Source organism: Ochotona princeps, chromosome 16 (assembly GCF_030435755.1).
Source record: "Ochotona princeps isolate mOchPri1 chromosome 16, mOchPri1.hap1, whole genome shotgun sequence".
In the NCBI taxonomy this organism is placed as follows: domain Eukaryota; kingdom Metazoa; phylum Chordata; class Mammalia; order Lagomorpha; family Ochotonidae; genus Ochotona; species Ochotona princeps.
The window spans coordinates 609,333-636,919 of NC_080847.1; the positions used below are offsets into that span (position 1 = coordinate 609,333).

At 66.8% G+C, this 27,587-nt stretch overlaps 3 protein-coding genes across 6 annotated transcripts in view; 2 read left to right on the plus strand and 1 right to left on the minus strand.

Annotated features, from left to right (window-relative positions):
• The window catches only part of PIEZO1 (piezo type mechanosensitive ion channel component 1), a 30,907-nt gene extending 11,444 nt beyond the window's left edge, over window positions 1–19,463 (plus strand). Inside the window, exons 2-51 of one of the 3 annotated variants that reach the window (XM_058674030.1) lie at window positions 2,589–2,684; window positions 5,446–5,571; window positions 5,903–5,945; window positions 6,027–6,165; window positions 6,554–6,701; window positions 6,784–6,997; window positions 7,075–7,246; window positions 7,379–7,471; window positions 7,540–7,633; window positions 8,061–8,161; window positions 8,289–8,549; window positions 8,649–8,760; window positions 8,831–9,009; window positions 9,082–9,230; window positions 9,309–9,491; window positions 9,565–9,671; window positions 9,749–9,909; window positions 9,983–10,159; window positions 10,544–10,669; window positions 10,807–11,007; window positions 11,381–11,585; window positions 12,167–12,271; window positions 12,364–12,517; window positions 12,591–12,834; window positions 12,906–13,002; window positions 13,081–13,252; window positions 13,380–13,469; window positions 13,555–13,658; window positions 13,943–14,014; window positions 14,149–14,249; window positions 14,460–14,556; window positions 14,629–14,682; window positions 14,755–14,927; window positions 15,020–15,102; window positions 15,178–15,369; window positions 15,444–15,702; window positions 15,772–15,960; window positions 16,036–16,240; window positions 16,435–16,540; window positions 16,617–16,764; window positions 16,855–17,069; window positions 17,147–17,305; window positions 17,381–17,528; window positions 17,778–17,966; window positions 18,045–18,137; window positions 18,229–18,401; window positions 18,475–18,597; window positions 18,669–18,748; window positions 18,837–19,026; window positions 19,191–19,463. In XM_058674030.1, the coding sequence (XP_058530013.1) occupies window positions 2,589–2,684; window positions 5,446–5,571; window positions 5,903–5,945; window positions 6,027–6,165; window positions 6,554–6,701; window positions 6,784–6,997; window positions 7,075–7,246; window positions 7,379–7,471; window positions 7,540–7,633; window positions 8,061–8,161; window positions 8,289–8,549; window positions 8,649–8,760; window positions 8,831–9,009; window positions 9,082–9,230; window positions 9,309–9,491; window positions 9,565–9,671; window positions 9,749–9,909; window positions 9,983–10,159; window positions 10,544–10,669; window positions 10,807–11,007; window positions 11,381–11,585; window positions 12,167–12,271; window positions 12,364–12,517; window positions 12,591–12,834; window positions 12,906–13,002; window positions 13,081–13,252; window positions 13,380–13,469; window positions 13,555–13,658; window positions 13,943–14,014; window positions 14,149–14,249; window positions 14,460–14,556; window positions 14,629–14,682; window positions 14,755–14,927; window positions 15,020–15,102; window positions 15,178–15,369; window positions 15,444–15,702; window positions 15,772–15,960; window positions 16,036–16,240; window positions 16,435–16,540; window positions 16,617–16,764; window positions 16,855–17,069; window positions 17,147–17,305; window positions 17,381–17,528; window positions 17,778–17,966; window positions 18,045–18,137; window positions 18,229–18,401; window positions 18,475–18,597; window positions 18,669–18,748; window positions 18,837–19,026; window positions 19,191–19,440 (7,352 nt within the window). In that variant the 3' untranslated portion in view covers window positions 19,441–19,463. The remainder of the gene's footprint in view (window positions 1–2,588; window positions 2,685–5,445; window positions 5,572–5,902; window positions 5,946–6,026; window positions 6,166–6,553; window positions 6,702–6,783; window positions 6,998–7,074; window positions 7,247–7,378; window positions 7,472–7,539; window positions 7,634–8,060; window positions 8,162–8,288; window positions 8,550–8,648; window positions 8,761–8,830; window positions 9,010–9,081; window positions 9,231–9,308; window positions 9,492–9,564; window positions 9,672–9,748; window positions 9,910–9,982; window positions 10,160–10,543; window positions 10,670–10,806; window positions 11,008–11,380; window positions 11,586–12,166; window positions 12,272–12,363; window positions 12,518–12,590; window positions 12,835–12,905; window positions 13,003–13,080; window positions 13,253–13,379; window positions 13,470–13,554; window positions 13,659–13,942; window positions 14,015–14,148; window positions 14,250–14,459; window positions 14,557–14,628; window positions 14,683–14,754; window positions 14,928–15,019; window positions 15,103–15,177; window positions 15,370–15,443; window positions 15,703–15,771; window positions 15,961–16,035; window positions 16,241–16,434; window positions 16,541–16,616; window positions 16,765–16,854; window positions 17,070–17,146; window positions 17,306–17,380; window positions 17,529–17,777; window positions 17,967–18,044; window positions 18,138–18,228; window positions 18,402–18,474; window positions 18,598–18,668; window positions 18,749–18,836; window positions 19,027–19,190) is intronic. The other 2 variants (XM_058674031.1, XM_058674033.1) reach the window with 2 other exon arrangements.
• Window positions 19,464–19,590: 127 nt separating this feature from the next.
• Window positions 19,591–23,632, minus strand: CTU2 (cytosolic thiouridylase subunit 2). The gene is made up of 14 exons (XM_004584240.3): window positions 23,507–23,632; window positions 22,538–22,616; window positions 22,394–22,453; window positions 21,825–21,885; window positions 21,533–21,642; window positions 21,161–21,447; window positions 20,936–21,071; window positions 20,700–20,831; window positions 20,473–20,564; window positions 20,311–20,405; window positions 20,093–20,231; window positions 19,939–20,005; window positions 19,798–19,856; window positions 19,591–19,717 (listed from the first exon to the last, which is right to left on the minus strand). The coding sequence occupies exons 1-14, from the start codon at window positions 23,590–23,592 to the stop codon at window positions 19,591–19,593; spliced, it is 1,530 nt and encodes a 509-aa protein (XP_004584297.3). The 5' UTR covers window positions 23,593–23,632.
• Window positions 23,630–27,587, plus strand: RNF166 (ring finger protein 166). 2 transcript variants are annotated; one of them, XM_004584085.2, is made up of 6 exons: window positions 23,630–23,831; window positions 25,376–25,532; window positions 25,912–26,024; window positions 26,389–26,503; window positions 26,597–26,704; window positions 27,005–27,586. In XM_004584085.2, the coding sequence occupies exons 1-6, from the start codon at window positions 23,644–23,646 to the stop codon at window positions 27,068–27,070; spliced, it is 747 nt and encodes a 248-aa protein (XP_004584142.2). In that variant the 5' UTR covers window positions 23,630–23,643; the 3' UTR covers window positions 27,071–27,586. The 2 variants fall into 2 exon arrangements, with proteins under 2 accessions (XP_004584142.2, XP_058530641.1); XM_058674658.1 differs by having other exon boundaries at window positions 23,631–23,831; window positions 26,404–26,503; window positions 27,005–27,587.

A 27,587-nucleotide genomic window follows, 5' to 3' on the forward strand; every position in this document is an offset into this window, starting at 1 on the left:
GTGAGGGCTGCTGTCTGCCAAGGCTCTGCCTGGCCCAGTTGCCCTCCTGGTGGGGATGCCTGGCCTGGCCCTGGGCAGCTGCTCCTCCTGCTTGTTTACCTGGGACTGCCTGGGAGATGGCCACCCAGATAAACCCGCTTCCTCCCACCCTGCAAGGCCTAGGGGCGGGGTGGGGGTGACCCGCCTTTGGAATGCAGCCCCGCCCCTGTCATGGGGACTGCCCCTGCTGGGCTAACTCCTGCAGGATGCGGTGAGGATGAGACCTGCTGGAGCAGCAGCAGCAGCAGCAGCTTGGGCTGCCTATCCAGCTGCAGCCACCCCATCCTGGGCTCAGTGCTGGAGGGGCCTCCAGCCTACTGGCTCTGCAGAGCCCTCTGGGTCCTCAGTGTGTGTCAGCATGGCCACAAGGCTGGGGGTGTGTGTGTGTGCACCTTTTCTGCCCTGGCTGTTTGCAGCAGCCTCATGAGGCCATGATGAGGGAGTTTCCGGGCCGTCTGTGCCCTGTGCAGGTCAGGGGAGCCGTAAACTGTTCCCGGACACTGAGCTAATTAAACCCCAGACCCTTGGCTCGTTAAACCAACAGCAACCAGAGCCCCAGGCTGCCTGCCTGGCTTCCAAGTAGGTGACAACATCCTGTGGCCTCCCCACATACCTGGTGTCGGCACAACCTTGGTCTGGGGAAGGGCCGGAGGTGGGGCCTGGGTAGGCACTGCCGGCAGGAGCTGCTACAGCCTGACCCGCGTCGCGTGATGGGGCCGTGAACCCACCCGCCTCCCGCTTCCTCTTCCGTCTCTGCCCGGCCCCACCCGCTGGCAGAAGCGCTGGCTCACAGTGTTTATGGGATCCTTGTCCGAGCCAAATAAGGCAGAGGGAGCTTGCCAGGCTGGGGTCTGGACCCTGGGCTGGCCGCTGACCCGCCCCAGGCTGGAGGCTTGGGGTTTGATGGCCTGTGCTGTGTGCTGTGGAGGGCACACTTCCCCCGGTGCCTGGGCCTTCCCTAGGAGGCCAGGCTGGGCCGGGTGATCTCGCCACGTCCTGGCCGCCTCTGGGGTCCCCATGCAAGGACAGGGACTCAAAGGCTTCCTGCCCCGTTTTCCTCAGGGCTGGCTCTCCCACTGGGTGCAGGGCTCGGGGACCCAGGAAGAGTGGCTGTCCGGGGTCCTCTGAAGGGACTAAGGGCACGGGTGGCTCACCCTACAGGGCCAGGCTGGCCCCGGGGGTGCTTCTCCAGGGTGGGACTGGCTTGGAGCCTCCCTGGGGACTTCTTGCCCAGCCCCCGGGCCCCTAGGGTGTGGGGGACAGGCCTGCTCCCTCTGCCGGTACAGGCACTGTGGCTGCCATTGGTTATGGCTGTCAGTTGGGCATGTGTCCCCCACTTTTGCTGAGAGCAGGGTGACAACTCCCGGTGCCACATTCAGCCTCATGGGCTGTAGTCGCCCGCGCTGCCCGTGCCCTGTCCTGGCTGGCTGCACTGGAGCCCTGGTCAGCGAGCTCTGGAAGGTAAAGAGGCCTGGGGGGCCTCAGGCTGCTCATGGGGTCAGGATGGAGGGCCGCTTGCTGGCTCCCCGCCCCCACTGCGACCCTGGTGGCAGCTGTGTGCTGGGCCCTGTTGGCCTCTGGCCCTTGTAGTGTCAGCATCCCCAGGGTCCTCTGCCCCCCAGCCCTGCCTCACGCCACTTCCTCAGATGCCTGTGGCTGTGCCATGGGCTCCAGCCAGACCCGGGGGCCCTCTGCCTGTGAGGAGAGGAGGCTGGGCTCCCCGGGGGGGTGGCTATGGGCAGGGCTTCCCAGTGGGGTCTTCTCCCCACCTCCAGCCCCACCCGGGTCATTGCCTTCCTGTGGGCTTGGGCAGCCTCCAGCCCTCTGAAATGTTCCCATGAGCTGACCCAGTGCCAGCGCTCCGGGTCCCGGGCATGGTTCCCTGAAGGGTTAAACTTGGGTAGAGGGACTTTCCGCCCTTTACCCTGTCGTATTGTGAGTGGCTCGGGGAGAGGCCTGGCCTGGCCCCTGCCCTGCTGGAGCTGAGGGGCACACATTGCCGCCTCCTCCAGGCAGTGCACTGTGCTGTCAGTCTCCCAGACTTTCCCAGCACAGACGCCGGGGGTGGGTGGAGCCTGGACGCAGGAGCCTCAGCCCGGGCTCTGCTCCCTGAGGCCCTCGTCAGTGGGCCACTCAGCCGCAGGGCTACAGTGCATGTCCTGTGGCTTTGGCCCCGATGTGCCTTGGTGGACGCTGGCTGAGAAGCAGAGTAGCCACCCCTCGGGCAGCCCTGGGCCATGGAGTCTCCGGCTTGGGTAACCTGCAGTTGTTGACGGCCTTTGCCCCACCCTTTCCGGTTAGCAGGCGGGTGGCCGCAGGCCACTGCCCTCGACACAGGTCAGCTCATGCTGCTGGCTGCCTGCAGGGGCTGCTGTTCAGCCTCACATGCCCAGGCGTACAGGCTCAGCCATGGGGGTGGCCTGTGGGGCAGCTACGGGTGCCCGTAGCGCTTGGTCGGAGACCTGGATGGAGGGGCCTGGGGGTGTGGACGGTGTCAGGGGGAGCCCCCAGTGCTAGGCTGCTGACCTTTTGTCCTGCCCCCCCCCCAGCCTGCCTGGCCCGCATCAACGTGTTCTCGCTGGTCTACCTGCTCTTCCTGCTGCTGCTGCCCTGGCTGCCCGGCCCCGGCCGTCACGGCATCCCAGGTCAGTGGGGAACCGTGGGGGGAGGGTTGGAGCAGTGTGGGTTGAGACCATGCCCTGGCCCCATGCCCTGCCCGCTGAGCACAGCAGTGGGGGTGGCCGGGTGTCAGGGACTCGTAGGGTCCAGGACATGCAGGGACAAGGGCTCAGACTCCTGTGGTGGTGAGGCCAACCAGGGTGGAGGGGTGCTCTGCAGCAGGACAGCCACTTCCCTGAGAAGTCACAGTGGCCTTGGGTGGGGTGGGGGCGGGAAGGGGGCACTGGGAGAAGCCCTCAGGGGGCTGCAGAGGAAGGTGGCCCGGCTGGCCCCCGAGGGCCGCAGTAGGCTGGCCACCAGTGCACACTGGTCCTCTGCAGCCGGCCCCTAAAGGAAACTCCGGGGGAGACCCTCCTGTGACCACAGATGCCACCCATGTGACCCAGGCCAGCCTGCCTTTGGAAGGATGTATACCTGGGACAGATCTTCTTTCTGCTGGTTCACCCCCAGTGCCAGGGCTGAGCCAGGAGCTTTTGCTGGGAGACACACGTGGCTGCATGGGCCCAAGCCCTTGGTCTGTCCCCCACTGCTTTCCCAGGTGTGCAGGCAGGGAGCAGGTCCTGGCGCAGGGTCAGCAGGCCCAGAGTCCTCCAGCCTGGGGCTCCTTCGTCCCGGGATGCCCTGACGGACTTGCTGTGCCCTGTGCTCGCTCCCAAGGTCCGCTGTAGCCACGGCGCCCGTCCTGCCCATTCCCAGGCCCTGGGAAGAGCCATTTGTTCTATAAACATTTCACGCCCCGAGTGAGATTGGAAACGCAGGGGAGGCGGGGGCCGCTGGGCTCCTGGCCTGGCAGGGGAGGGTGGAGCCCCTGAGCTGGATGGCAGTGAGACCACCAAGGAGGCCCCGCCTGGCCGTCATCTGCCCGTTCCTCACGCCTCAGGGTGCCCCGGGCACAGAGGCACCGCCTGGTTTTTCCATGCAGGAGAGAAAACCTAACAGCCCTGTGTGGGCTTCCAGTTGCTGCAGCTGCTACCCTTGGCATAGACCCCATTGGAGGTCTGACGCTGCCTGGCCCCTGAGCATTGCCCGGGCCTGGCCGGCGGGGGCTGGTCCCCCTCCTCATTCAGGCCTTGCCCAGCCTGACAGTGCCCCTCCCACTGGCCTGGGCTATGTCCTTGCCCCCAGGCCCCGGTGCCTTGAGCAGCTCTTGGCAGTGGCTTGGATGCAGGTGTGAAGGCCTCGTAAGAGGTGCCACGTACAGGGTGAAAACTGGGTGAGATCCTGGCAGTCCAGGCCCCAGGCCTGTGATTGACCCCCAAGGCAGAACATTGGGCTCCTGTAGCTTGGGGCCACAGAGACCAGGCCACTCCCTGTCAGAGTGGCTCCCTAGCTCAGACTTGGGCCCCAGCACTGTGGGTTTTCCTGGGTGGACAACCACAGACCCCTGGGGCAGCCCCTCGCTCTGCAAGGTCTGGCACAGCCAGTGAGCCAGGCTGGGACCCAGCTGGTAGTAGGGCGAGTGATGGCTGACTGTCCTAGCCCCTGGGGCCAGCAGAGGGGGCATTTAGGGCCGGATGGGCAACTGATGAGAAGTAGCAGAGGGAGTGGGAAAGCGGTGCCAGGAACTGCAGTGTGCACGACCCCTGTTTTCTCTTCCTGTTTCCTGTGGAGTCCCCCAGGGCAGTCCCGGCTTCCACTGGGCCCCACCCCTAACTGGGCACCACCTGCCCTGGAGGTGGGCATCTCTCCCCGACTGGCTCTCTGTCCCTTGTGAGCAGAGGGCCTGAAATTTGGGGACCAAGGGCTCCAGGGCAGGAGACAGGGGACCCTGACCCCTGCCGGGTATGGCCAGGGCTGAAGTGGTCCATGGGCTCCTTCTAGGCCCCGCCTGGGAGGCTGGTCAGTGTGCGGGCAGCTGGGCCCCGCCTTGCCAGTCCACAGGAAACAGCCCCAGCCTGCATTGGGGAGGCGGCTCCATTCGGGGTACCCATTGCTGTCTCCACATGGAGGCCTGCTCTGCCATTGTCCACCCCCAACTAGGAGCTACAGGGCCTTACTGCGGCGTCCCTACTGCTCAGGCCTCCCGCCTCTGTTCCTACATGCCCCTCCACATGGTGCCAGGCCACTTGCACTCCCCCTTCCCTGTGAGCCAAGCCCTCCGCTCAGGGCAGATGTACGCTGTGTGGCCACGTGACTGGTGTCCAGGCTGCAGGGGGAACAAGGCAGGTCCTCCTGGCCACCATGGCTGGTCATCTGCAGCCCTCTGATCTGAGGATGACATCAGATCCCATGGGGACGTGCTGCCAGCTGCTCGCAGCTCAGAGCTGGCTGAGCCTGCGCAGGGAGGGGCCGCTTCCCCTGGGAGCGGACCCCTTGCCATCTTCATGCGATGAATCCCTCTGTCCTCACAGAGGGGACCCTGGGTGGGCCAAGTCCCTGGGCCAACGTGGCCAAGTCCCCTCACTGAAGCTGAGGCCCTCTGGCAAGTGCCACCTTGGTTTTCATGGCAGTCTGTCCTGCCTCCCTCCTCCCCCAGGGCTGAGCCTGGAGCCTGCTGTGTGGCCCCAGGAGTCCTTCAGTGCCCACCACACAGTGAACCAGGTGGGACGAATTAGCAGTGTCTGGGACAGAGCCATCCCCACTGGTCACTACTGTCTTCCGGGTGGACACTGGCCAGGGTTCCAGACCGTGAGAGACCTGTCGGCCAGCTGAAAGGTGCCCTGTGTTCCAGCTGGTGTGTGGGGCCAGGAGCCTGAACCCAGCCTCGCCCTGCCTGCTCGCCCACAGGTCACACTGGCCGCCTCCTCCGGGCCCTGCTGGTCCTCAGCCTGCTCTTCCTGCTGACCCACCTGGCCTTCCAGATCTGCCTACACACTGTGCCCAGCTTGGACCAGTTCCTGGTGCCCCCCAGATGTGAGTGGGGGCAGGGACCCCCAGGGGATGTAGGGGAGGCAGTCTTGGGATGTCCCTGCCCAGTGCCCACAGTCTTGGTGTCCTCCCCGCCATGGTCAGCTGTTTGCACCTCTGCACTGTCCCTGCCGGCTCAGCCCACGTCTGTGCCCACTTGCAAGTCTCAGGGTGGGAGCCCCAGCGTCCTGTGTGTCACTGTCCTCTCTGTGGTCCAAGCTCCGGTTGGGGCCAGCCCTGGCAGCCCTGCCATGGCCCCCATGGGCAGTTAGGCCAAGTCCTTGACTGTTCCTGCCGAGGGCCACTGTAGCTGACCCCGTCCCCACGCGCTCTGCAGGCAGCCACTGGGAGATCCTGTCGCTACATGTGGGGGTCACAAGGTGAGTCCCTCCCCCTCACAGCCTCTGTGGGGCCCTCCTGTGGCCCTTGGCTCCTTCCTGACCCACTCTCCTGTCCCTCAGGCTGGACCTGCATGACATCCCCAATGCCGTTCGCCTGGTGGCCCCCGACCTGGGCATGCTGGTTGTCTCCTCCGTCTGTCTGGGCCTCTGCAGGCGCTTCGCCCGGAAAGCCCGGCAGAGCCGACACGCCCAGGAGCCGGTGAGGGGCATGTCGGGGGTGCCCAGCTGTGTGTGCCTTGACTGCCACCACAGGAGGCGGCAGATGATGGCTGGTGGAGTGAATACACACAGCGCTTGCCTGCCTCTGCCTCCGTGGTGACCTGTGTGTGTGCCGCTGCCCTGGCCTCCAGCCTGCTCTGTTCTCATGTGGAGAACGAGAGAAGAGCCTTGGCATGTCCTGGGATAGCCTGTGGTCAGTCTCATGTGCGGCCCGTGAGGGAGGCGGCGGCCGGTGGCCAGGAGGGCCAGCTCTGGGTGCTGTAGGCCCGTAGCCGGTGGAGGGGAGGCTGGGGGTGTGGAGCAACCACAGGGCTGTGTCCCTGAGCTCGCCCCTGTGTGCTGGACAGGACCGTGACGATCTGGGTGAGGGTGCTGGGCCTCTGGCTGGACTGCAGACGACCCCTGCCCTGGCCCCCAAGCACAGGTCACGGCTGGCTGCCCGGTTCCGGGTCACTGCCCACTGGCTGCTGGTGGCTGCTGGACGGACCCTGGCCATAGTGCTGCTGGCACTGGCAGGTACCAGCAGGGGTGGGGAAAGGGGTGTACCCAGGAGGGCCCCCGTCCTGGGCAGACCTCACCCTGCGCGTCCCACCCACAGGAATTGCCCACCCCTCGGCCTCCTCTAGCATCTATCTGCTCATCTTCCTGGCCATCTGCACCTGGTGGGCGTGCCACCTGCCCATCAGTGCCCTGGGCATCAGTGCCCTCTGCGTCATGGTGGGCTGCCTTGGTGCTGTGCATCTGCTCTGCCTCTACTGCTACCAGGCCCCCTTTGTACAGACTGTGCTCCCACCGGCCAACATCTGGGCCAGGTGAGGCCCAGCCCCAGCCCCGCCCGCCCCCTGGTGGCCTCCAGGGCCAGCGCTCAGCAGCTGCCTTCTCTGGGCAGGGTGTTTGGCCTCAAGGCCTTTGTGGCCCCTGCCAACTGCTCCAGCCCCAATGCGTTCGTCCCCGACACCAGCCACGACTGGCCGGTCTATGTGAGCCCAGGCATCCTGCTGCTGCTCTATTACACGGTCACCTCGCTCCTTAAGGTCCGCACGCCCCACCGCCTGGGCCAGGTGAGCCGGGCAGGGCCCTGGGGTGGAGGTGGGGTGCACAGCTGAGCCGGGCAGGGCCCTGGGGTGGAGGTGGGGTGCACAGCTGAGCTGGGCAGGGGCCCCCAGGCTGAGCCCTGGCTCTGCCCCTCACAGAGGAAGGAGGTGTCCAAGGAGGAGGAGGCCCGAGAGCTGGAACTGGATCAGCTGGACCAGAGACCCCAGGGCTCGGCTGGGAAACCCGCCCAGGTGAGAGGGCTGCCAGGGGAGGCAGGGGAGCTGAGGGAGGTGCCAGCTCAGCTGTGACTCTCCTGCAGTACGTGGTGCCCACACTCGCGGGGCTGGACGCCGAGGCCGACAGCTGCATAGTGCACGACCTGACTGGACCGAGCCCTGTGCGCCAGCGTCCCCGTGAGTGCCCTGCCTGTGTGGAGGGCGAGGCTGCCCCCTGGTGGCCAACGGGTGATCTCCTGGGTCCGCCTCACTGTCTTCCAGAGGCCACCCCAACACCCTCCAGGTCTTCTCCCTCTGCCTGGGGACTTGACCACGTGGCCTTGGGCTGGCCCATGGAAGCCTGGGAGCTTCGTGTTGGCTGCATGGCTGTAGTCTTGTTCTGTTCCCTGTCCCTGAATGGAGTCCATGGGGCTTCTGGCCCTGGGGCCTGAGCAGAGCCAAAGGGGTTAGGGGCGTCCTGCATGTTGCCTTTGGGGTCTCGGAGATGGAGGCCCACAGGGTCAGACTGTGGGCTCGCCCCTGTCAGGTCCTGGTCACCTCTGTGGGGCTGTGGTGGGGTGTTCTGGATGTCCCCACAGGGGAGCTGACACCTGTCCACCCTCAGGGCACCTCGGGTGGGCTGAGACAAGAGAGAGGTCCCCACTGCACGGCCTGGGCCACCTCATCCTGGACCAGAGCTATGTGTGTGCGCTGGTGGCTGCCATGGTGAGGCTGGGTGCGGGGCGGAGCTGGGGGCTGGGGGCTGAGCGCGTCCTGGGCCCACGAGGGCGGCGGGGGCTGAGCGTGTCCTGGGCCCGCGAAGGCTGAGTGTGTCTGGCTCTGCCTCCTGCAGGTGTGGAGCATCACCTACCACAGCTGGCTAACGTTCGTGCTGCTGCTCTGGGCCTGCCTGGTGTGGACCGTGCGCAGCCGGCACCAGCTGGCCATGCTGTGTGCCCCCTGTGTGCTGCTGTACGGGCTCACCCTGTGCTGCCTGCGCTACGTGTGGGCCCTGGACCTGCGTGCCGAGCTGCCCACTGCCCTGGGCCCCATCAGCTTGCGCCAGCTGGGCCTGGAGCATACCCGCTACCCCTGCCTGGATCTTGGTGCCATGGTGAGGGCCAGGACTACATGCTATCTCCACTGGGCTGTGCCCTGTGTGTGTGCCCGTGCCCCATGCGCCAGGCCGCGTCCTCATCCACCCCTTTTGCAGCTGCTGTACACACTGACCTTCTGGCTGCTGCTGCGCCAGTTTGTCCGGGAGAAGCTGCTCAGCAGGAGGCGGGGCCCGGCCACGCTGACTGAGGTCACTGTGGCTGACACAGGTGGGTATGGGCGAGGTGGTGGTGGGGGCTGTGGCAGGGGAGCCCCGGCCCACACCGCTGCTGTCTGCAGAGCCCACGCGGACGCAGGCGCTGGTGCGGGGCCTGGGGGAGCTGGTCTCGGGGCTGCACGCCAAGTACTGGATCTACGTGTGTGCTGGCATGTTCGTGGTGGTCAGCTTCGCCGGCCGCCTGGTGCTCTACAAGATTGTCTACATGTTCCTCTTCCTGCTCTGCCTCACCCTCTTCCAGGTGCGGGTGCACAGGAGGGCGGGTGCCCCCACTTCACCGCCCCCGGCCTCACCTCCCCTCCTCCCCCCGCAGATGTGCTACAGTCTGTGGCGACGCCTGCTCAAGGCTTTCTGGTGGCTGGTGGTGGCCTACACCATGCTGGTGCTCCTAGCAGTCTACACCTTCCAGTTCCAGGACTTCCCCGCCTACTGGCGCAACCTCACAGGCTTCACGGACGAGCAGTGAGTGGCGGGTGGGCAGGCAGCCCCGAGGTGCGGGCGGGATTGTCCCTGCCGGCCACTGAGCACCCCTGGCCACAGGCTGGGCGACCTGGGCCTGGAGCAGTTCAGCGTGTCGGAGCTGTTCTCCAGCATCCTCGTCCCCGGCTTCTTCCTGCTGGCCTGCATCCTGCAGCTGCATTACTTCCACAAGCCCTTCATGCAGCTCACTGACCTGGAGCGCGTGCTGCCGCCCACCACCCACCGCCCGCGCTGGGCACACAGGTGCCTGGGGGACCCTGGGGGCCAGGCGGGGGGTGCCCGAGAGGGAGCCTTGACACACTCCAGGCTCTCCCAGACAGGACCCGGCCAGCGGGGCCCCGCTGCTGCAGCCGGAGGAGACAACCCCTGCGGATGGGGGGCTGGGCCTGGCTGAGCCCCTGCAGGCCACACAGGTCCCTGAAGGTAGGTGGGGCCCACTGGGGCAGAGGGGGCCTCTGTGCCTGCCTCCCAGGCCCCTCCTTAACACTCCCTTCCCCCAGGCGAGGCCAGCAAGTGGGGCCTGGTGGCCGAGCGGCTGCTGGACCTGGCCGTCGGCTTCTCGGACATGCTGGCGTCCGTGCAGGGCTTCGTGCGGCGCCTGTTGGAGCTGCACATCTTCAAGCTTGTGGCCCTCTACACTGTCTGGGTGGCCCTGAACGAGGTGAGTGCCCACCCAGTGTGCCCTGGCACCCTGGCCCAGCATGGGGCCACTGCCCACGCTCCTGCACCCACAGGTCTCGGTAATGAACTTGCTGCTGGTGGTGCTGTGGGCCTTTGCCCTGCCCTATGCCCGCTTCCGGCCCATGGCCTCCAGCCTGTCCACTGTGTGGACCTGCACTGTGATTGTATGCAAGATGCTGTACCAGCTCAGGGTCGTCACCCCCCACGAGTACTCCAGCAACTGCACGCAGGTACTGGGCAGAGCCGCCCCAGGGGCTTCCTGGAGGGTCCCTGACTCTGAGGCACCTCTGGGCTGCAGCCTCAGCTCCCGGGAGGGTCCCTGACTCTGAGGCACCTCTGGGCTGCAGCCTCAGCTCCCTGGACGGTCCCTGACTCTGAGGCACCTCTGGGCTGCAGCCCCAGCTCCCTGGAGTGTTCCTGAGGAGACTTGCGTGAGCCAGGCCTAGGGGCTCTCTGCTCCCTTTCCCTCGCCAGCCTCTGCTCATGGTCTCCCCTGGCTTGCTGTCCAGGCCCGGCCTGGAGCCCTCCGTGGTCCTGCGCTGGCTGGGGCTCAAGGCAGGGCCAGTATCCCTTCGGGGGCCAGGAGCCTGTGCTGAGCCCACCCCACCCCCCAGCCTTTCACCAACAGTACCAACCTGCAGCCGGCTGAGATCAGCCAGTCCCTCCTCTACCGCGGCCCTGTTGACCCAGCTGCCTGGTTCGGGGTGCGGAAGGGCTTCCCCAACCTGGGCTACATCCAGGTGGGTGAGGGGCCAGCTGGCGGGTGAGGGGCCAGCTGGCGGGTGAGGGCAGGGCCGGCCGGGGCGGGTGAGGGGCCACATGGCGGGTGAGGGCAGGGCCGGCCAGCGGATGGCAGCCTCACGGCCCCATTCCACAGAACCACCTGCAGATACTGCTGCTGCTGGTGTTTGAGGCGGTGGTGTACCGGCGCCAGGAGCACTACCGAAGGCAGCACCGGCTGGCCCCGCCACCCGCCCAGGCCGTGTGTGCCGAGGGCACCCGCCAGAACCTGGACCGGGACCTGCTTGGCTGCCTCAAGTACTTCATCAACTTCTTCTTCTACAAGTTCGGGCTGGAGGTGAGGCTGGGGGGCGCCTGGCCGTTGCTGCGGGAGGGGGTACCCTGAGGCTCGCAGAGGACTGTAGGTGCTAGGCGGGGGTCCCTTCACGCCCCTGTGGGGACAGGGAGCAATCTCGATGTGATCCGCACCCTGTGCCTGATGCTCTGTATGGCAGGGACGCCCCCACAAAGGTTCACTCCCTGAAGTCTAGAGACACGGGTGCCCGCAGGGAACTCCAGACACCCGGTACACATCTGCTCCCCACCAGGGGCCGCAGGGGGCGTGGCACCTGAGCTGTTACTGCCGACCCGGGGGCCTTGGGGTTCCTGTGAGCCCCAGGGTTTGGGTTTCAGCCTTGGCCATGTCCTCATGTCCCCCTTGCCGACTGCAGATCTGTTTCCTGATGGCCGTGAACGTCATCGGGCAGCGTATGAACTTCATGGTTATCCTGCACGGTTGCTGGCTTGTGGCCATCCTCACCCGCCGGCGCCGTGGGGCCATCGCCCGCCTCTGGCCCAACTACTGCCTCTTCCTCACGCTCTTCCTGCTGTACCAGTACCTGCTGTGCCTGGGCATCCCCCCAGCCCTGTGCATTGGTGAGGGCCTGGCCGCACAGCTCTACCTTCTCCCCGGGTCCACAGGAGCGTCCGCTCCGGCCCTGTGTGTGGCAGAGGGCCTCCCTGCCCATCCTGGCACTCACGGGGGAGGGGCAGCCACAGCTAGCTCCTGCCTGCCTCTCAGTGACCCTAAAGTCTGGGACCCGACTGCGTCCGCTGGGCTGTGCCCTGTGCCCCTTGCATGCAGACTTCAGGGTCTGCCCTTGGTATTGTTCCAGGCGTGGCCACTGAGGGCGCAGTGCGCCTGACAGCTCTTGGAAGCCTGGGTCTGGGGGCAGGGGTCTGGTGCCTTCCTATGCACCCCTCGAGCAGTCTTGCCGGTTCCTGCCAGGGCCAGGGCCTCTGCTCATCTCCCAGCAGCCTCTGTCGCGGCCCCCTCTCTTGGCACAGGTGTCTGAGACCATGCAGGAGGCAGGGTGGTGGCCCTGCCACCCTCGCTGCTCCTTACCCACTGCTGCCTTAGGGTCCCCACGTGGTCTGCCCCAGGCTTTCTCCCTGGAGGGGTGCTGGTGGGCCCTGGGCCCCAGCTGTCCTAGCTGCCCTGACACCCTGCCCCACAGACTACCCGTGGCGCTGGAGCAGGGCCATCCCCATGAACTCGGCACTCATCAAGTGGCTGTACCTGCCTGACTTCTTCAGGGCCCCCAACTCTACCAACCTCATTAGTGAGTCGCCCCCACCCTGGCCTGCCCACCAGGGCGTACACACGGGGAAAGCGGGTCACACAGACGGACGTGTGCCCTCCCCTCTCACACAGGCGACTTCCTGCTGCTGCTCTGTGCCTCCCAGCAGTGGCAGGTCTTCCTAGCTGAGCGCACAGAGGAGTGGCAGCGCATGGCCGGTGCCAACACTGACCACCTGGAGCTGCCGCGGGGCGAGGCCAACCCCGTGCCCAACTTCATCCACTGCAGGTACGTGCCCAGGCCAGGCCACCCGGGGCCTCCTGGGGTGCAGCACACCCACAGTGCCGTCTGTCCACCCCAGGTCCTACCTGGACATGCTGAAGGTGGCCGTCTTCCGCTACCTGTTCTGGTTGGTGCTGGTGGTGGTGTTTGTGGCGGGGGCCACGCGCATCAGCGTCTTTGGGCTGGGCTACCTGCTGGCCTGCTTCTACCTGCTGCTCTTCGGCACGACTCTGCTGCAGAAGGACACGCGGGCACGCCTCCTGCTCTGGGACTGCCTCATCCTCTACAACGTCACTGTCATCATCTCCAAGAACCTGCTCTCGGTGAGCCGCCCCCACCCCGACTGACCCCGTTCCTCCCACCGCCCCTACTGACCCTTCACCTCTGTCCCCAGCTCCTGTCCTGCGTGTTTGTGGAGCAGATGCAGAGCAGTTTCTGCTGGGTCATCCAGCTCTTCAGCCTCGTGTGCACGGTCAAGGGTTATTACGACCGTGAGTGGGACCCGGGGGCTGGGGGGCGGCTGAGCGGTGCTGCCTCTGGCTGGGGCCTGACGCCCGCCCTGCCCACAGCCAAGGAGATGATTGGCAAGGACCAGGACTGCCTGCTGCCCGTGGAGGAGGCCGGCGTGCTCTGGGACAGCGTCTGTTTCTTCTTCCTGTTGCTGCAGCGCCGTGTCTTCCTCAGCTACTACTTCCTGCACGTCAGCGTCGACCTCCGTGCCACCGCCCTGCAGGCCTCCAGGTGCGCCTCGGCCCTCGAGCCCAGCCAGCTCTGCCCTTTCCACGAGCTGTGGGTGGCACAGCCTGTGGCGGGCGGGGACAGGGATCCCAGCAGCCTGGCGAGACCCCACTTCTCCCCCTTCCTGCAGGGGGTTTGCCCTCTACAACGCGGCCAACCTCAAGAGCATCGACTCCCACCGCCAGGCGGAGGAGAAGTCCCTGACGCAGCTGAAGCGACAGTAGGTGCTCCCGGGGTGGCAGCCCCTGGGTGGGGCCCTGCCCTGCTGTGGCCATGTGGCACTCACCCTGCCCTCCCCTGCCGAGGATGGAGCGCATTCGTGCCAAGCAGGAGAAGCAGAGGGAGAGCCGCGCCCGCCGTGGCCGCCCCCAGAGCACCCTGGAATCCGAGGGCCCAGGCGAAGAGCCAGGTGGGTGTGGACCGAGCGCAGGGTCCTGGGGCTGCTCTGTGTCCAGGTGTGTCTCTGCGTGCTGTGATGTGCCCACAGTACCCCCTGTTCTGTGCCATGTCATCCAGCTCTGTCCCTGTGGGCCACCTGGCCCCCACGTTATCATCCAGGGCCTTGGACCACACAGTCCACACAGCTTCCAGCACAGCACAGGCTCTGGCGTGTCCACATCTGCCACACGGCCCCCTTGTCCCTGGGCAGGCTGCCCTCACTGTCGCCTCACGCTCACCCCGCCCCCTCCACAGGGCCCGGCCACCCAGGGACCTCGTCCCCTCCACAGACACAGTGGTGGCGGCCCTGGCTAGACCACGCTACAGGTACCCCACCGCGTCCATGCTCACCCCGCTGCACCTGTGCCGTCCTGTCATGTCCTGTGCATGGGACCCCATGGGGGTGGCCCCTGGGGGATGTGGGGGAGGGCATGGAGACTGACTCACCTGCCCCGCTCCAGTTATCCACTCTGGGGACTACTTCCTGTTTGAGTCCGACAGCGAGGAGGAGGAAGAGGCCCTGCAGGAGGACCCCAAGCCATCGGCGCAGAGCGCCTTCCAGGTGAGCCCACAGTGGCTGGCACAGGTGACAGTCACCCACTGTTCAGAACCAGCAGGTGTGGCTCTGGGCATCCTGGCCATGTGGTTGTCCAGGGAGGCCTTGGCTGTTTCCTGGGGCCAGGAGTGGCCTGGTGTGCCGGGTTGGGGGTGTGTGTTCCCACCAGGCTCCCAAGGCGCTGGAGGCCAGCCCCTAATGGCCTTTGTGCCGCAGATGGCCTACCAGGCGTGGGTGACCAACGCACAGACTGTGCTGCAGCAGCGCCGGCGGCAGCGGGCACAGCAGGAGCGGGCAGAGCTGATGGCCCCTGGTGAGTCGGGGCATGGGATGCTGGCGGGGCACTGCAGGGCTGTGTGATGCTGACCAGCTCCCCTGTGCCCAGAAGGTATCTTGAGCCAGGAGCTGGAGCCAGAAGGCCCTGAGGAACAGGTGGCAGGTACGTGGGTCCCAGGGACTGGGGGGGGCTCTGCGTAGGCCGGCCGCCTCTCCAGCACCCCGCCTCCCCCAGGCCGCAGCCACATGATGCAGCGGGTGCTGAGCACGGCGCAGTTCCTGTGGGTGCTGGGGCAAGCGCTGGTGGACGGGCTGACACGCTGGCTGCACGCCTTCACCAGGCAGCACCGCAACATGAGTGACGTGCTGCGGGCGGAGCGCCACCTCCTCACGCAGGAGCTGCTGCGGGTGAGCCATGCCCCCCCCCCAAGGCCCTGGCCCGTGGGCCATAGGACTCCCCACCCGTGACCCCCACGAATTCTCCTGCCTGTGCCCCGCAGCACGGGGAGGTGCGCCGCAGTGTGCTGGACCAGCTGTACCAGAGTGAGGCAGAGGCCCGTGATGTGCTGAGCACCGCGTCGAGGTGGGCGTGGGTCTGAGGCCGGGAGCCCCTGCCTGGCCAGCAGCACCTGCAGCACAGCCTTCTCTCACCCCACAGCGGGCTGGGGCCCGAGGAGCCACTGGCCAGCGTGGCCGAGGACAGCAGCAGCCCCCTGAGCACGGGCTACAACACGCGCAGCGGCAGCGAGGAACTGCTGAGCGAGCCCGGTGTCTCCCTGCGCGGCTCCCAGGAGCTCCTGGCCAGCAGCCGGCCCCGGATGCGCACGGCCAGCGAGCTGCTGCTTGACAGGTGTGTGGGGTGTGGGCCAGGGGCACGGGTGGGCAACCCTGGGGGTCCGTGCGCCTGAGCCTGGTCCCTCTCAGGCGCCTGCACATCCCGGAGCTGGAGGAGGCCGAGAGGTTCGAGCAGGGGCAGGGCCGTGCACTGCGCCTGCTGCGGGCCGCGTACCAGTGCGTGGCGGCCCACTCGGAGCTGCTGTGCTACTTTGTCATCGTCCTCAACCACATGGTCACCGCCTCGGCCGCCTCGCTCGTGCTGCCCGTGCTGGTCTTCCTGTGGGCCATGCTGTCCATCCCACGGCCCAGCAAGCACTTCTGGATGACTGCCATTATCTTCACCGAGGTGGGCCCCGGCCGGCCGGCGGGTGGGGCCGGGGGGCTGCGTGGCCTGTGCTGACCCCTGTCCCCACAGGCCACCGTGGTCATCAAATACCTGTTCCAGTTCGGCTTCTTCCCCTGGAACAGCCACGTGGTGCTGCGGCGCTACGAGAACAAGCCCTACTTCCCGCCGCGCATCCTGGGCCTGGAGAAGAGTGACAACTACGTCAAGTACGACCTGCTGCAGCTCATGGCCCTCTTCTTCCACCGCTCCCAGCTGCTGGTGAGCGCCTGGCAGGCAGGCTGGGCACTGGGCACCACGCCCAGCCTGCCTGCTCACCACCCGCTTCCTGCACAGTGCTATGGTCTCTGGGACCACGAGGACCCCAAGGAGCCTAGTGGGAGCAACAGCCAGGAGCGAGTAGAGGAACCAGGGGCGGACCCACTGGAACCCAAAAACAGTCCCTCAGATGTGGCCCCCGAAGCGGCAGAGGCCAGGTGTGGCAGCCTGCGTCTCAGGAGAAAGAAGGGCAGCCTGGAGCCCCAGGGAGCGGCAGCTGCCGGTAACAGCCCTGGCCTCGGTGGGCGTGGGGGGCACTAGGGCCGGCGCTGCCCAGGGAGCTTGCGGCGCCTGCCCCTCAGTGCGTGGTTGAGGGCTGCCGGCCTGGAGTGCCCCCTTCCTGATGACTGGGGGCTCCCCGGGCCCAGTAGGGGGTGAGGGGGCAGGACTCTGTGCCTGGGGCTCTGTGAGCAGCAGCTTCTCCCCCAGAAACGGAGCACAGGGAGGAAGAGAAGAGGCTGGGCCGTCCCCGGGAGTGCGTGCGGGCCGCCGGGCACTGCCTGCAGCGCTGCTGCCTGTCCCTGTGAGCGCCCCTGGCCGGGCCCGGGGGGCGGGGGGCCCGGGGTGGGCAGCAGGCTGACTCCCCTGGCCGCCCACAGCGCCCGGGGCATGTACCGGCCACTGCGGTGCTTCTTCCACGAGATCCTGCACACCCGGTACCGCGCGGCCACCGACGTCTACGCCCTCATGTTCCTAGCGGATGTCATCGCCTTCATCATCATCATCTTCGGCTTCTGGGCCTTTGGGGTGAGTGCACTGGGAACCCTCGAGGGTGCAGAGTCCAGCGGCCACCGCGCCCCGGCCAGGCTGCACCTGACTTTGTCCTCCCGGCCACAGAAGCACTCGGCGGCCACGGATATAACAAGCTCGCTGTCGGACGACCAGGTGCCCGAGGCCTTCCTGGTCATGCTGCTCATCCAGTTCGGCACCATGGTGGTGGACCGAGCCCTGTACCTGCGCAAGACCGTGCTGGGCAAGCTGGCCTTCCAGGTGGTCCTGGTGCTGGCCATCCACCTGTGGATGTTCTTCATCCTGCCCGCCGTGACCGAGAGGTGGGCGGTGGCGGGGCTGGCCAGGCTGGGGCCTCGGAGCAGGACAGCTCCCGACACGCCCCCCCCGCCTGCCCCAGGATGTTCAGCCAGAACGCCGTGGCCCAGCTGTGGTACTTCGTCAAGTGCATCTACTTCGCCCTGTCGGCCTACCAGATCCGCTGTGGCTACCCGACCCGTATCCTCGGCAACTTCCTCACCAAGAAGTACAACCACCTCAACCTCTTCCTCTTCCAGGGGTGAGCAGGGTCTGGCCCTGGGCGAGGCGGAAGGAGGTGGGGGCAGGGCCGGCGTGACAGTCTCGGCCCTGGCAGGTTCCGGCTGGTGCCATTCCTGGTGGAGCTGCGGGCAGTCATGGACTGGGTGTGGACGGACACCACGCTGTCCCTGTCCAACTGGATGTGTGTAGAGGACATCTATGCCAACATCTTCATCATCAAGTGCAGTCGCGAGACGGAGAAGGTGCTCTGAGCCTGGGGTGGGGCCTGTCCTCCCAGCTTCCTCCTGCACCTGCCCGCCGCCTCCTGGGAGTCATGTCTTGCAGTTGCCAAGTTGAGGGCTCCCCATGGCAGTGTAGCCCAGGGCCCTGGCTGCTGACCCCTCCTCCACGCAGATGCGCGTTGGGGCGGGCTGGACCGGGGCTTCAGTGCGTGGCTGCCGCACTGCTGGGGAGCTGGGGTCAACCTGCGTCCATCATGTCCGTCCCTGCAGAAATACCCGCAGCCCAAGGGGCAGAAGAAGAAGAAGATCGTCAAGTATGGCATGGGCGGCCTCATCATCCTCTTCCTCATCGCCATCATCTGGTTCCCCCTGCTTTTCATGTCGCTCGTGCGCTCTGTGGTCGGTGTCGTCAACCAGCCCATCGACGTCACTGTCACCCTCAAGCTGGGTGGCTACGAGGTGAGCGCTCCCGCTGGGGCAGTGGGTCGGGCCGTGGCAGCACCTGCTCTCGTCACCCCGTCCTGCCTCTGCCTGCAGCCCCTGTTCACCATGAGCGCCCAGCAGCCTTCCATCATGCCCTTCACGCCCCAGGACTACGAGGAGCTGTGCAGGCAGTTTGACGCCTACCCGGTAAGTGGGCTCCGTGCCGGGTCAGCCTGGGGGGGAAGGAGGGTGAGTGCGGCCGCAGTCCCCAACCCCTGAGCGGCGCCCCCCGCCACAGCTGGCCATGCAGTTCATCAGCCAGTACGGCCCCGAAGACATCGTGACTGCCCACATCGAGGGCAGCTCCGGGGCGCTGTGGCGCATCAGCCCCCCGAGCAGGGCCCAGATGAAGCGGGAGCTGTCTGACGGCACAGCTGACATCACCCTGCGCTTCACCTGGAACTTCCAGAGGTGCGGCCCGCGGCGCGTGGGAGGCCCTTGGCGGTGGGTCTGCAGGGGCTCACGCTGTGCCTCGCCCCCACAGGGACCTGGCCAAGGGCGGCACCGTGGAGTACACCAATGAGAAGCACACGCTGGGCCTGGCCCCCAACAGCACAGAGCGGCGGCAGCTGGCCAGCCTGCTCGAGGGCACCTCGGACCAGTCCGTGTGAGTGGGGGGTCACAAGGGACAGAGCTGGGCAGGTCAGAGCTGGCCCTGACCGCCACGCCTCCCCACAGGGTCATCCCCAACCTCTTCCCGAAATACATCCGGGCTCCCAACGGCCCTGAGGCCAACCCAGTGAAACAGCTGCAGCCTGGTGAGTCCCGGGCGGGGGGATGGGCAGGGCCGCCCAGTGCCTCTCCTTGGGCCTCACCTGCGCCTGCCCCACCCCCACTCTACTGCAGGGGAGGAGGAGGATTACTTGGGCGTACGCATCCAGCTGCGCAGGGAGCGGGTAGGTGCGGGGGCCTCTGGCTTCCTGGAGTGGTGGGTCATCGAGCTGCAGGACTGCCAGGCCAGCTGCAACCTGCTGCCCATGGTCATCTTCAGCGATAAGGTCAGCCCTCCCAGCCTCGGCTTCCTGGCCGGCTATGGGTGAGTGCGCACGGCCTGGGTCCTGTGGCAGGTGAGGGCTCGGGCGCCAGCCTCACGGCCCGGGTCCTGTGGCGGGTGAGGGCTCGGGCGCCAGCCTCACGGCCCGGGTCCTGTGGCGGGTGAGGGCTCGGGCCCCAGCCTCACGGCCCGGCCGCCCGTTCCAGGATCATGGGGCTGTACGTGTCCATCGTGCTGGTCGTCGGCAAGTTCGTGCGCGGCTTCTTCAGTGAGATCTCCCACTCCATCATGTTCGAGGAGCTGCCCTGTGTGGACCGCATCCTCAAACTGTGCCAGGACATCTTCCTGGTGCGCGAGACCCGCGAGCTGGAGCTTGAGGAGGAGCTGTACTCCAAGCTCATCTTCCTGTATCGCTCGCCCGAGACCATGATCAAGTGGACACGCGAGAAGGAGTAGGGGCGGGTCTCCAGCCCTCCCTGGCCGCCGATGCTGCTTGTCACAGGACACTGCGCCCCCACGGCCTGCCGTCGCTGGCAACACTGGGCCTGGGGCTCAGCCCACCCTCCCCCAGTGTACTGTAGAGTTTTCTAATTAAAAACATTTTATTTATAGAGAGGCGTCACGGGCGTTCCCTGCACACACAGGGGAGGCCCCCGCAGCGCTGCTCCGCCCGTCCTCCCCGTCGCTGGCATCCTCAATCAGGAACTCCTGGATGTGCTGCCTGACCCAGGCCCTGTGGGGAAGCCGCAGGTGGGAACCCTCCCCAGTGGGCTCCCCCACCCCCGAGGGTTCCTCCAGAGCCCACCCCGGTACCTCTGGCTGCGGAGCTGGGCCTCAGCCTGGATGTAGGGGGGCAGCGGGTCCAGGGAGGGCTGCGAGGGAAGGTGGGGGTGAGAGACCATGGAGCCTGCAGGGTCAGCCACCGCCTGACCACCTGGGAGCTCCGGCACGCACCAGCTCCTTCACGTTTAGCCGGCAGCCGTAGCACAGCAGGTCCAGGAGACGGGCCCGGGCATCCTCCCTGTGGGAGCGGGCCGGGTGCTGGAGCGTGGCCTGGGCACGCAGGGTTAGGGTCAGAGCTGGGGTTGGTGAACGGTGGGGGACTCACCTGGGGCTGCAGCCCTGGGCCCTGACGGGGCCTGGAGGGCCACGGGGGGAAGGGGACATCTCCAACTCAGACAGTGGAGGGGGTGGCCGTGTGGGAGGGAGCCGTGAGCAGCTCTGAGCCCCGAACGCTGTGGCGCTGTCTGCAAGCGGAAAGGGACTGAGGACAGGGACCCCGAGCTGCCGAGCCCAGCCCTGGCCACCCGTTCCCTGGGCACCGACCAATATCGTCAACGTCCAGCGCACACAGGCAGAGCAGGCAGCGGGGACCGGTGGCACAGCCCTCCCGGGGGGCTTTGACAAGCTTCTCACTGGTCCTGCGCCAAGTCCCAAGTCAGCTGGGGCCTTGCTGCCCCCTCCACCCCCAGCCCGGTGTGGACGCACCTGTACACAGTGCTGACCGTGGAGGGGAACTGGGCCTGCAGCCTCAGGACGAAGGCCTCCACCAGCCGATGGATGCTGGCCTTTTCGGGGGCCTGGAGACAAGGAAAGGGGTGCAGGAGGTGTCCCCAGGGCAGCCTCAGGCCGTACACAGTGTAGTCAGAGGCCACTGCAGCCGTCTGCACCTGGGGGTGCACTGACAGGAGGGTGCCAGGGACCCCGGAACTCACCTTAGTGTCAATGGCCGGCGTGAAGACAGAGGGGACACCGAACAGGCGGTTGTAGAAGGCGACCTCTTTGAGGGTGTGGTCGCGCATGGGCCGTACCACCACCACATCACCGTGCCGCTCATCCGAGAGGCCCTGTGGGTGGGCTGCATGAGAGCCCACTGCCCTCTCCCACACAGGTGGGAGACACCCCCAGACTTCACCCTCAAGTGGAGGGACCTGGGGCCGCCAGCACTCACTGTGTCCCAGGCCAGGAAGGCCCCTCTGCCCAGTGCCAGGTTGGTCAGGAGCTTGACGGCCAGGCGCGTGCAGCTGTCCCCAGTCATTACCTTGGAGTAGCCGTGGGCTCGGGCCACATGCAGGATTAGGTGGGTCCTGGGGTGCAGAAGCCGGGGCCAGCTGGAACCTTGGGCTGCTGGGAGGAGCCAGGGTGCTGGCAAGCGCAAGGTGGCGGGCGGGCTCACCGCAAGGTTTGCAGCAGCTCCTCCTGGGCCGTCAGGGTCCTCGCAGACTCGAACAGTTCACGCAGCGCCTGGGTCCGGACGTCCACTGGCTGCCCAGCCCAGCTCTGAGGGCCTAGGGTGTGCTGGGGGTGGAGCTGCTTGTCCCCTGGGGCTGGCCAGGGGCCATCCTGTGCTCCCAACCCTTGCTGCTGCTGGAGGAAGCTGCCCACAGCCGCCTTGTAGGCCCCCTGGGGTTGCGCCGGCTCCTGGGCAGGGCAGCGCAGCACAGAGGGCGGCAGGTCGAACACCTACGGGACACCGCGGGAAGGGGTGAGGCAGGTGGAAGGTGAGACCTCAGGTATAGCCCAGGGCACCTCCCCAGGAGGGCCTCACCTCCTCCAGGGTGACTTCGTGGTGCGGAAACCCAATAGTATCCAGAATAAGCCTCACTTCAGCCAGGGTCTTGGCCCTGTCTTCTGCGCTCCGACCACAGGCGGCGCCCTCTGAAAGCCAGGCAGAGGCCACTTTGAACCAGGTGGCAGGTGCTTGCTTCCAGGGCCATCTGCAGCGAAGCTGGACACCCCCCTGCAGAGGGAATGGCCCTTCCGGGTCCCCCACCTTGCTCCGGACAGCTGTCTGCCTTGGACAAGTGCCCACCACTGAGGGGTGGGGAAACACCACGCACCGTCAACATACACGATCCCAGGCACAAAGCGCAGCCTCTTGGCAGAATCCCGACTCAGGCCCTGCAGGGGGACGGCAGGGGTCAGCTCCTGGCCCCGGCACTTGGCGCTGGAGGTCTCCCTGGCAGCACCACGTGGGAACAGACCAGAGCATGGGGGGAGCGGCTAGGACAAAGCCGCATGACCTGGGGTTTCCCAGCAGGGCCCTCGCTGGCAGAACCCCAGTGCCCACTCGCCAGAGATGTAGTGAACAGCCCCAGGTGGCTGCACAGCCTGCATGCCTGGAGCCAGGGGAAGGGAGGGGCAGTGCCTGTGTACCCGGCCTGGCAGATTATGGAACCTCCAGGTGAGGGCAGGAGACAGAGCTGCACATCTCCCAGCAAGACCCAGACAGCAGCACCCCTCGAGTCCTCCCTGTTGGCCACTGGGCCACCCGAGGCCTCACGGACCACACTGCCTCAGGGCAGTTTCCAGCACACACCCCGCCCCCCCCATGTTGGAGGCTGGGCGGGGGCCGGGGGAAGCACAGGTGCGACCACCTGAACCTGGAGAGCCCAACGCCCAGACGCACCTCACGGACTTGCCACACCATGGAGCTGGACGAAGGCCCCCCAGACCACGCCAAGAGCACCTGGCGGGGCAGGAAAGGGCAGGAAAGAACATGAGCGAGAGACCCCCGAAAGCCTGCGCCCAGCCCCACAGGCCCACACTCCACCTTCTCTCCGGGGAAGAGGAGGCGGCTCTTGCCCAGCACAGCTCGGAACTTGTGTGTGTAGAAGGCCTTGAAGCAGTCCCTGCAACGGAGAACCAGGTGACGCGGCAGCCCGAGGCCAGCAGCAGGCACCACAAGGACCCACAAGCGCCCTTTGGTGCCGCACGGAGCTCCCTAGCTCCGGTCACAGCACCCTCAGTGCCCGCAGGGGCTTCACTCCTTGAAGAAAGGCCCCCAGCCTGGCTGTGTGCAGCCAGTAGCCACTCTGCTGCCGCGGCCCCTTCCACCCCTGGTCGGGGACAGCGACTCAGCACGTGACCGCTGAGTGCCAAGGCTGGGCGGGCTGGACCGCCTTGCACAGCCATGCCACCTCCAGTCGTCCAGCTGCGCTCTGCGCGGGGCCACCTGGCCAGGACAGCTGACGGCGAGCTGCCCCTGCGGCTGGCCTGGCTCGCTCGGGGCCCAGCCCGCTTCCCACCAGCCCGCCAGGAAAGCTCCTGCTCCTCCAGGCGCGCGGGCAGCAACGAGCCACTTGCTACAAGGATGCCCACACCAGGGCTGCCCACAGCAGGCTGCCCACACCAGGGCTGCCCACACCAGGGCTGCCCACACCAGGGCTGCCCACAGCAGGCTGCCCACACCAGGGCTGCCCACACCAGGGCTGCCCACACCAGGGCTGCCCACAGCAGGCTGCCCACACCAGGGCTGCCCACAGCAGGCTGCCCACACCAGGGCTGCCCACACCAGGGCTGCCCACAGCAGGCCGCCCACACCAGGGCTGCCCACAGCAGGCCGCCCACACCAGGGCTGCCCACAGCAGGCCGCCCACACCAGGGCTGCCCACAGCAGGCTGCCCACACCAGGGCTGCCCACACCAGGGCTGCCCACAGCAGGCTGCCCACACCAGGGCTGCCCACAGCAGGCTGCCCACACCAGGCCTGCCCATCACCAGGCCGCCCGCAGCCGCCTCACCTGCAGAAGGCGTCCCCCGCGCGGATCACCACCACCGGCCGGCCCTCCGCGCACTTGACACACCGACGCGGCGCCGCGTCGTCCATGGCGCCGGTGGCCGAGCAGCGCGTCCTGATGACGCGGCGCGGCGCCCTGCGATGACGCGGGCGGGGGGCGGCGGGACGAGCGGGATGGCGATGTTCCGGAGCCTGGTGGCCTCGGCGCAGCAGCGGCAGCCCCCGGCTGGGCCCGCGGGCGGCGACAGCGGGCTGGAGGCACAGTACAGCTGCCCCATCTGCCTGGAGGTCTACCACCGGCCCGTGGCCATCGGCAGCTGCGGCCACACGTGAGCGCCCGCCTGGAGAGGCCGCGGGAGGGACACGGCGGGTGCGGGTCCTCGGGTCGGGCTCGGGGTCCACCCTGTCCCCGTGGGCTTGGGGTCCACCCACCACCCTGTCCCCGTGGACTCGGGGTCCACCCACCGCCCTGCCCCCGTGGACTCGGGGTCCCCCACCACCCTGTCCCCGTGAGCTCAGGGTCCCCCACCGCCCTGTCCCTGTGGGCTCAGGGTCCACCCACCGCCCTGTCCCAGTGGGCTTGGGGTCCACCCTGTCCTGTGAGCTCAGGGTCCCTCACCACCCTGTCCCCGTGGGCTCGGGGTCCCCCATGCCCTGTCCCCTGCTGCCCACGGCTACACCAGCAACCCAGATGTGTGGACCCGCTGTGACTGTGGACCCTGAGTGGGCAGTCCTGAATAAATGGCTGGCTTCCTGGTCATTGAACTGTCCCTCGGTCCCCGTGTTGCTGTGACTGGCTGTTCCCAAGGGCGCCCCCGGGCATGCTACGTGTCCCCGAGAATGGTGGATTGTCCTGCCCCACGGAACACGGGGTATGGGCAGCAGCAAAATCCACAAGTACACAGAGTTGTCAGCGTGCACCCACCCCCAGGTTGCTCCCTCACCTCCACAGAGCCCCAAGGACATGGCCTCCCCACAGCTGTGCTGCTGAGCTGCGGTTCGTGGCCCTACCGTGTACCCCTCTGAAGGGAGCAGTCAGGGTTCCCATTCACGCAGGGCTGCAGTGTTCCACGCAGAAGGGGCCTGTGCCCACCACTTCCTGCCAGCTCTGCCCCACTGCCCCTTCACCCCCTCACACCTGCCAGGCACCATCTTCCCAGGTGGATGATAGCCCCTGGCCCATGGACATCATATCCTCATGTGGCCCACTTGCCTGCTTACCTGTCAGGGTTGGGTGAAGTGACAGGCCCCCAGCTGAGGGGACATTGCACTGGCACACGGGTGGGCGGTGCGCCCCTGCCCTGCTGGGGCAGGCTTTGCCCTTGGAACGGCCTAGGGTGGGTCTCACCATGTCACCAGCCAGGTGGGACAAGCAGAACTGATGGGACTAAGACACTGTGCCCAGCCCCCACAGCCCTGCCTGCTCCTGACACATGAGGGTGGACACGCAAACCTCACCCTGACTTCCTGCCAGTCGGGTCCTGGCGTTTGCATTCGTAGCCAGGCGAGGTGCCCCTGTGAGCTTCCTGTGGGCCTGGGCACAGGCTGGCCCCCCGCCTGCACATCCCCCACCGGTCACGGCTGGAACAGGGCCAAGAACTGGAGGCTGCTGCAGCCCCAGGTGCCCAAGTGTGTGCCAGGGAGCCACGCCCAGCCCAGGCATCCCCAGCCGGGCCTGGCAGCTGCTCTCCACCCTGTTAGGGGCTGACAAGACAGAGCCTCTTGCCTCCTAGCCACCCTGAGACGAGACCTGGGTCACCCGTCAGCCACTGGACGCCTGTCCAGCAGCGGGGTCCAGAGTGGACTGCCCACAGCCGCTGTGTGCCTGTGGGAGGCATCACCAGCCACTGCCCTCGGACCCCTGTGCCCTCAGGTTCTGCGGGGAGTGCCTCCAGCCATGCCTGCAGGTGCCATCCCCCCTGTGCCCGCTCTGCCGCCTGCCCTTTGACCCCAAGAAGGTGGACAAGGCTGCCCAGGTGGAGAAACAGCTGTCGTCCTACAAGGCGCCCTGCCGGGGCTGCAGCAAGAAGGTAGGGTGGGGGCGGGGCAGGGCGGGGTGTCCTTCGCCTGCCCTTACTGTGGTGACAGCCGAGCCCTCTGGGGACTCCGAAGGGCAGAGCTGGGTGTGGGAATGTGGGTCTAGGAGTGAGGCCCTAGGAGGCAGAGTTCCCGCCCACAGCCTCCCTCAGAGGTCGGGGGCTGGTAGGAGCCCAGGAGCCCCCCTTCTCCAACTTGCCTGCAGGGCCCAGCACCCTGTTGCCAGCACAGCCCACTGGACACTGGGGGCCCACTGTATAACCCCAGCTCCCACAGCCCCCCAGCGCCATGTGGAGCCTTCTCAGGCCTAGCCCTTGGGTCGGCATCTCCAGCGAGCCCCATGAGACGGGCCAGCCCCTGCCTGTCTCCCAGGTGACCCTTGCGAAGATGCGCATGCACGTGACCTCCTGCCTGAAGGTGCAGGAGCAGATGGCCAGCTGCCCCAAGTTTGTCCCTGTGGTGCCCACGTCCCAGCCCATCCCCAGGTAGGCAGCCCAGGGCCCTGCCCTGCAGGAAGGCACCTGGGGGAGTGGGGTGGGTCTCCCCAAGCCAAGAAGAAGACCCGGCACCCAGCCGCCCGGACTCCTGTCCAGAACTGAAACTGCTTGGAGAGCCCATGATGGCTCCTGCAGGGGCAGCCCAGCCAGGCTGCAGCCCAACCCTACCCCATGCAGGCAGAAGTGGCCAGGGCACTGGGCAGCACGCCCTGTGGCCTCTGGAGCAGGGGGCCGAGCACCAGGAGGCTCCTGCTGCCAGGCTGGTGTCTGCTTGAGCCCACAGAGGCAGACTGGGCCTGGGCAGCGCGCCCACCCCCAGCCTCAGCCGCCATTCACCCCCCTCCCCTGCCAGCAACATCCCCAACAGGTCCACCTTCGCCTGCCCTTACTGCGGCGCCCGCAACCTGGACCAGCAGGAGCTGGTGCGGCACTGTGTGGACAGTCACCGCAGTGACCCCAACCGCGTGGTAAGCTCAGGGCCTGGGAGCCTTGGGAGCCACCGCTGGGAGCTTGGCCCTGCCACCTGTCCCCTTACACTGCGCCCCACCCCCTGCCTGCAGGTGTGCCCCATTTGCTCGGCCATGCCCTGGGGTGACCCCAGCTACAAGAGCGCCAACTTCCTGCAGCACCTACTCCACAGGCACAAGTTCTCCTACGACACCTTCGTGGTGAGTCCCCCCGCTGCCTCCCTGACCCCAGGGCCACCAGAGGGCACCCTGGCGGGCTCCCCCAGCAAACCCCGGCCCTGTAGAGCTACTCTGCAAGCCCGAGCCCGGTGCGGGCACCATGTCAGTGTGGGCACCGTGCTGGGGTAGGCACCGCGTTGATGTAGCCTGGTGTGGGCTCCGCGTCGGTGTCTGGCAGAGCCTGTGCAGGCCCCGTGCATCTGGGATCAGGGAGCCGGATGTGAGGGCGCCCAGCTGGGCCCCCAGGCCTGTCCCCGGCCAGCTGCACACCCTTTCTTGCAGGACTACAGTATTGACGAGGAGGCCGCCTTCCAGGCTGCACTGGCCCTGTCGCTGTCTGAGAACTGAGGGCAGCCCAGCCACCTGCCCGCACCGGGGCAGGGCGGAGGGGCCTTCCGCTTGAGGCTCACGCACACGCTGTCCTGCCCGGCCAGGTGAGGGCTCTGCACGTGCCTGAGCAGAGCCATCCGGTGCCCGGCTGCCAGCCTGCGCTGGGAGACCACGGTGCTTCCAGCTGAGCAGGGGGCCAGCACAGGGGACGTCCTGGGATCAGGCAGTGGGGAGAGGCCCCCATCTACCGCCGCCCGCCCGGGACCCCGAGGGCCCTGCGTTTTCTATGATCCAAGTGTGACGATCTTTTCACGTTTTATAGAGCAAAGACACAGCAGTTACTCTTCATGTCACGTCTGTGTTTGACTAGCAACAATAGTATTTTTATGGGACATTTACAGATTATATTTTTCAAAAAAACTCAGAAATGCAGCCCCGAAGGTCAGTGCCGGCGGGGGGAGGCGCTGGTCCATGTGTGCGAGGCCTGTTGAACCCTGAGACCCTCACTGCTCCCCCACGCACGGCCGGGTGGCTG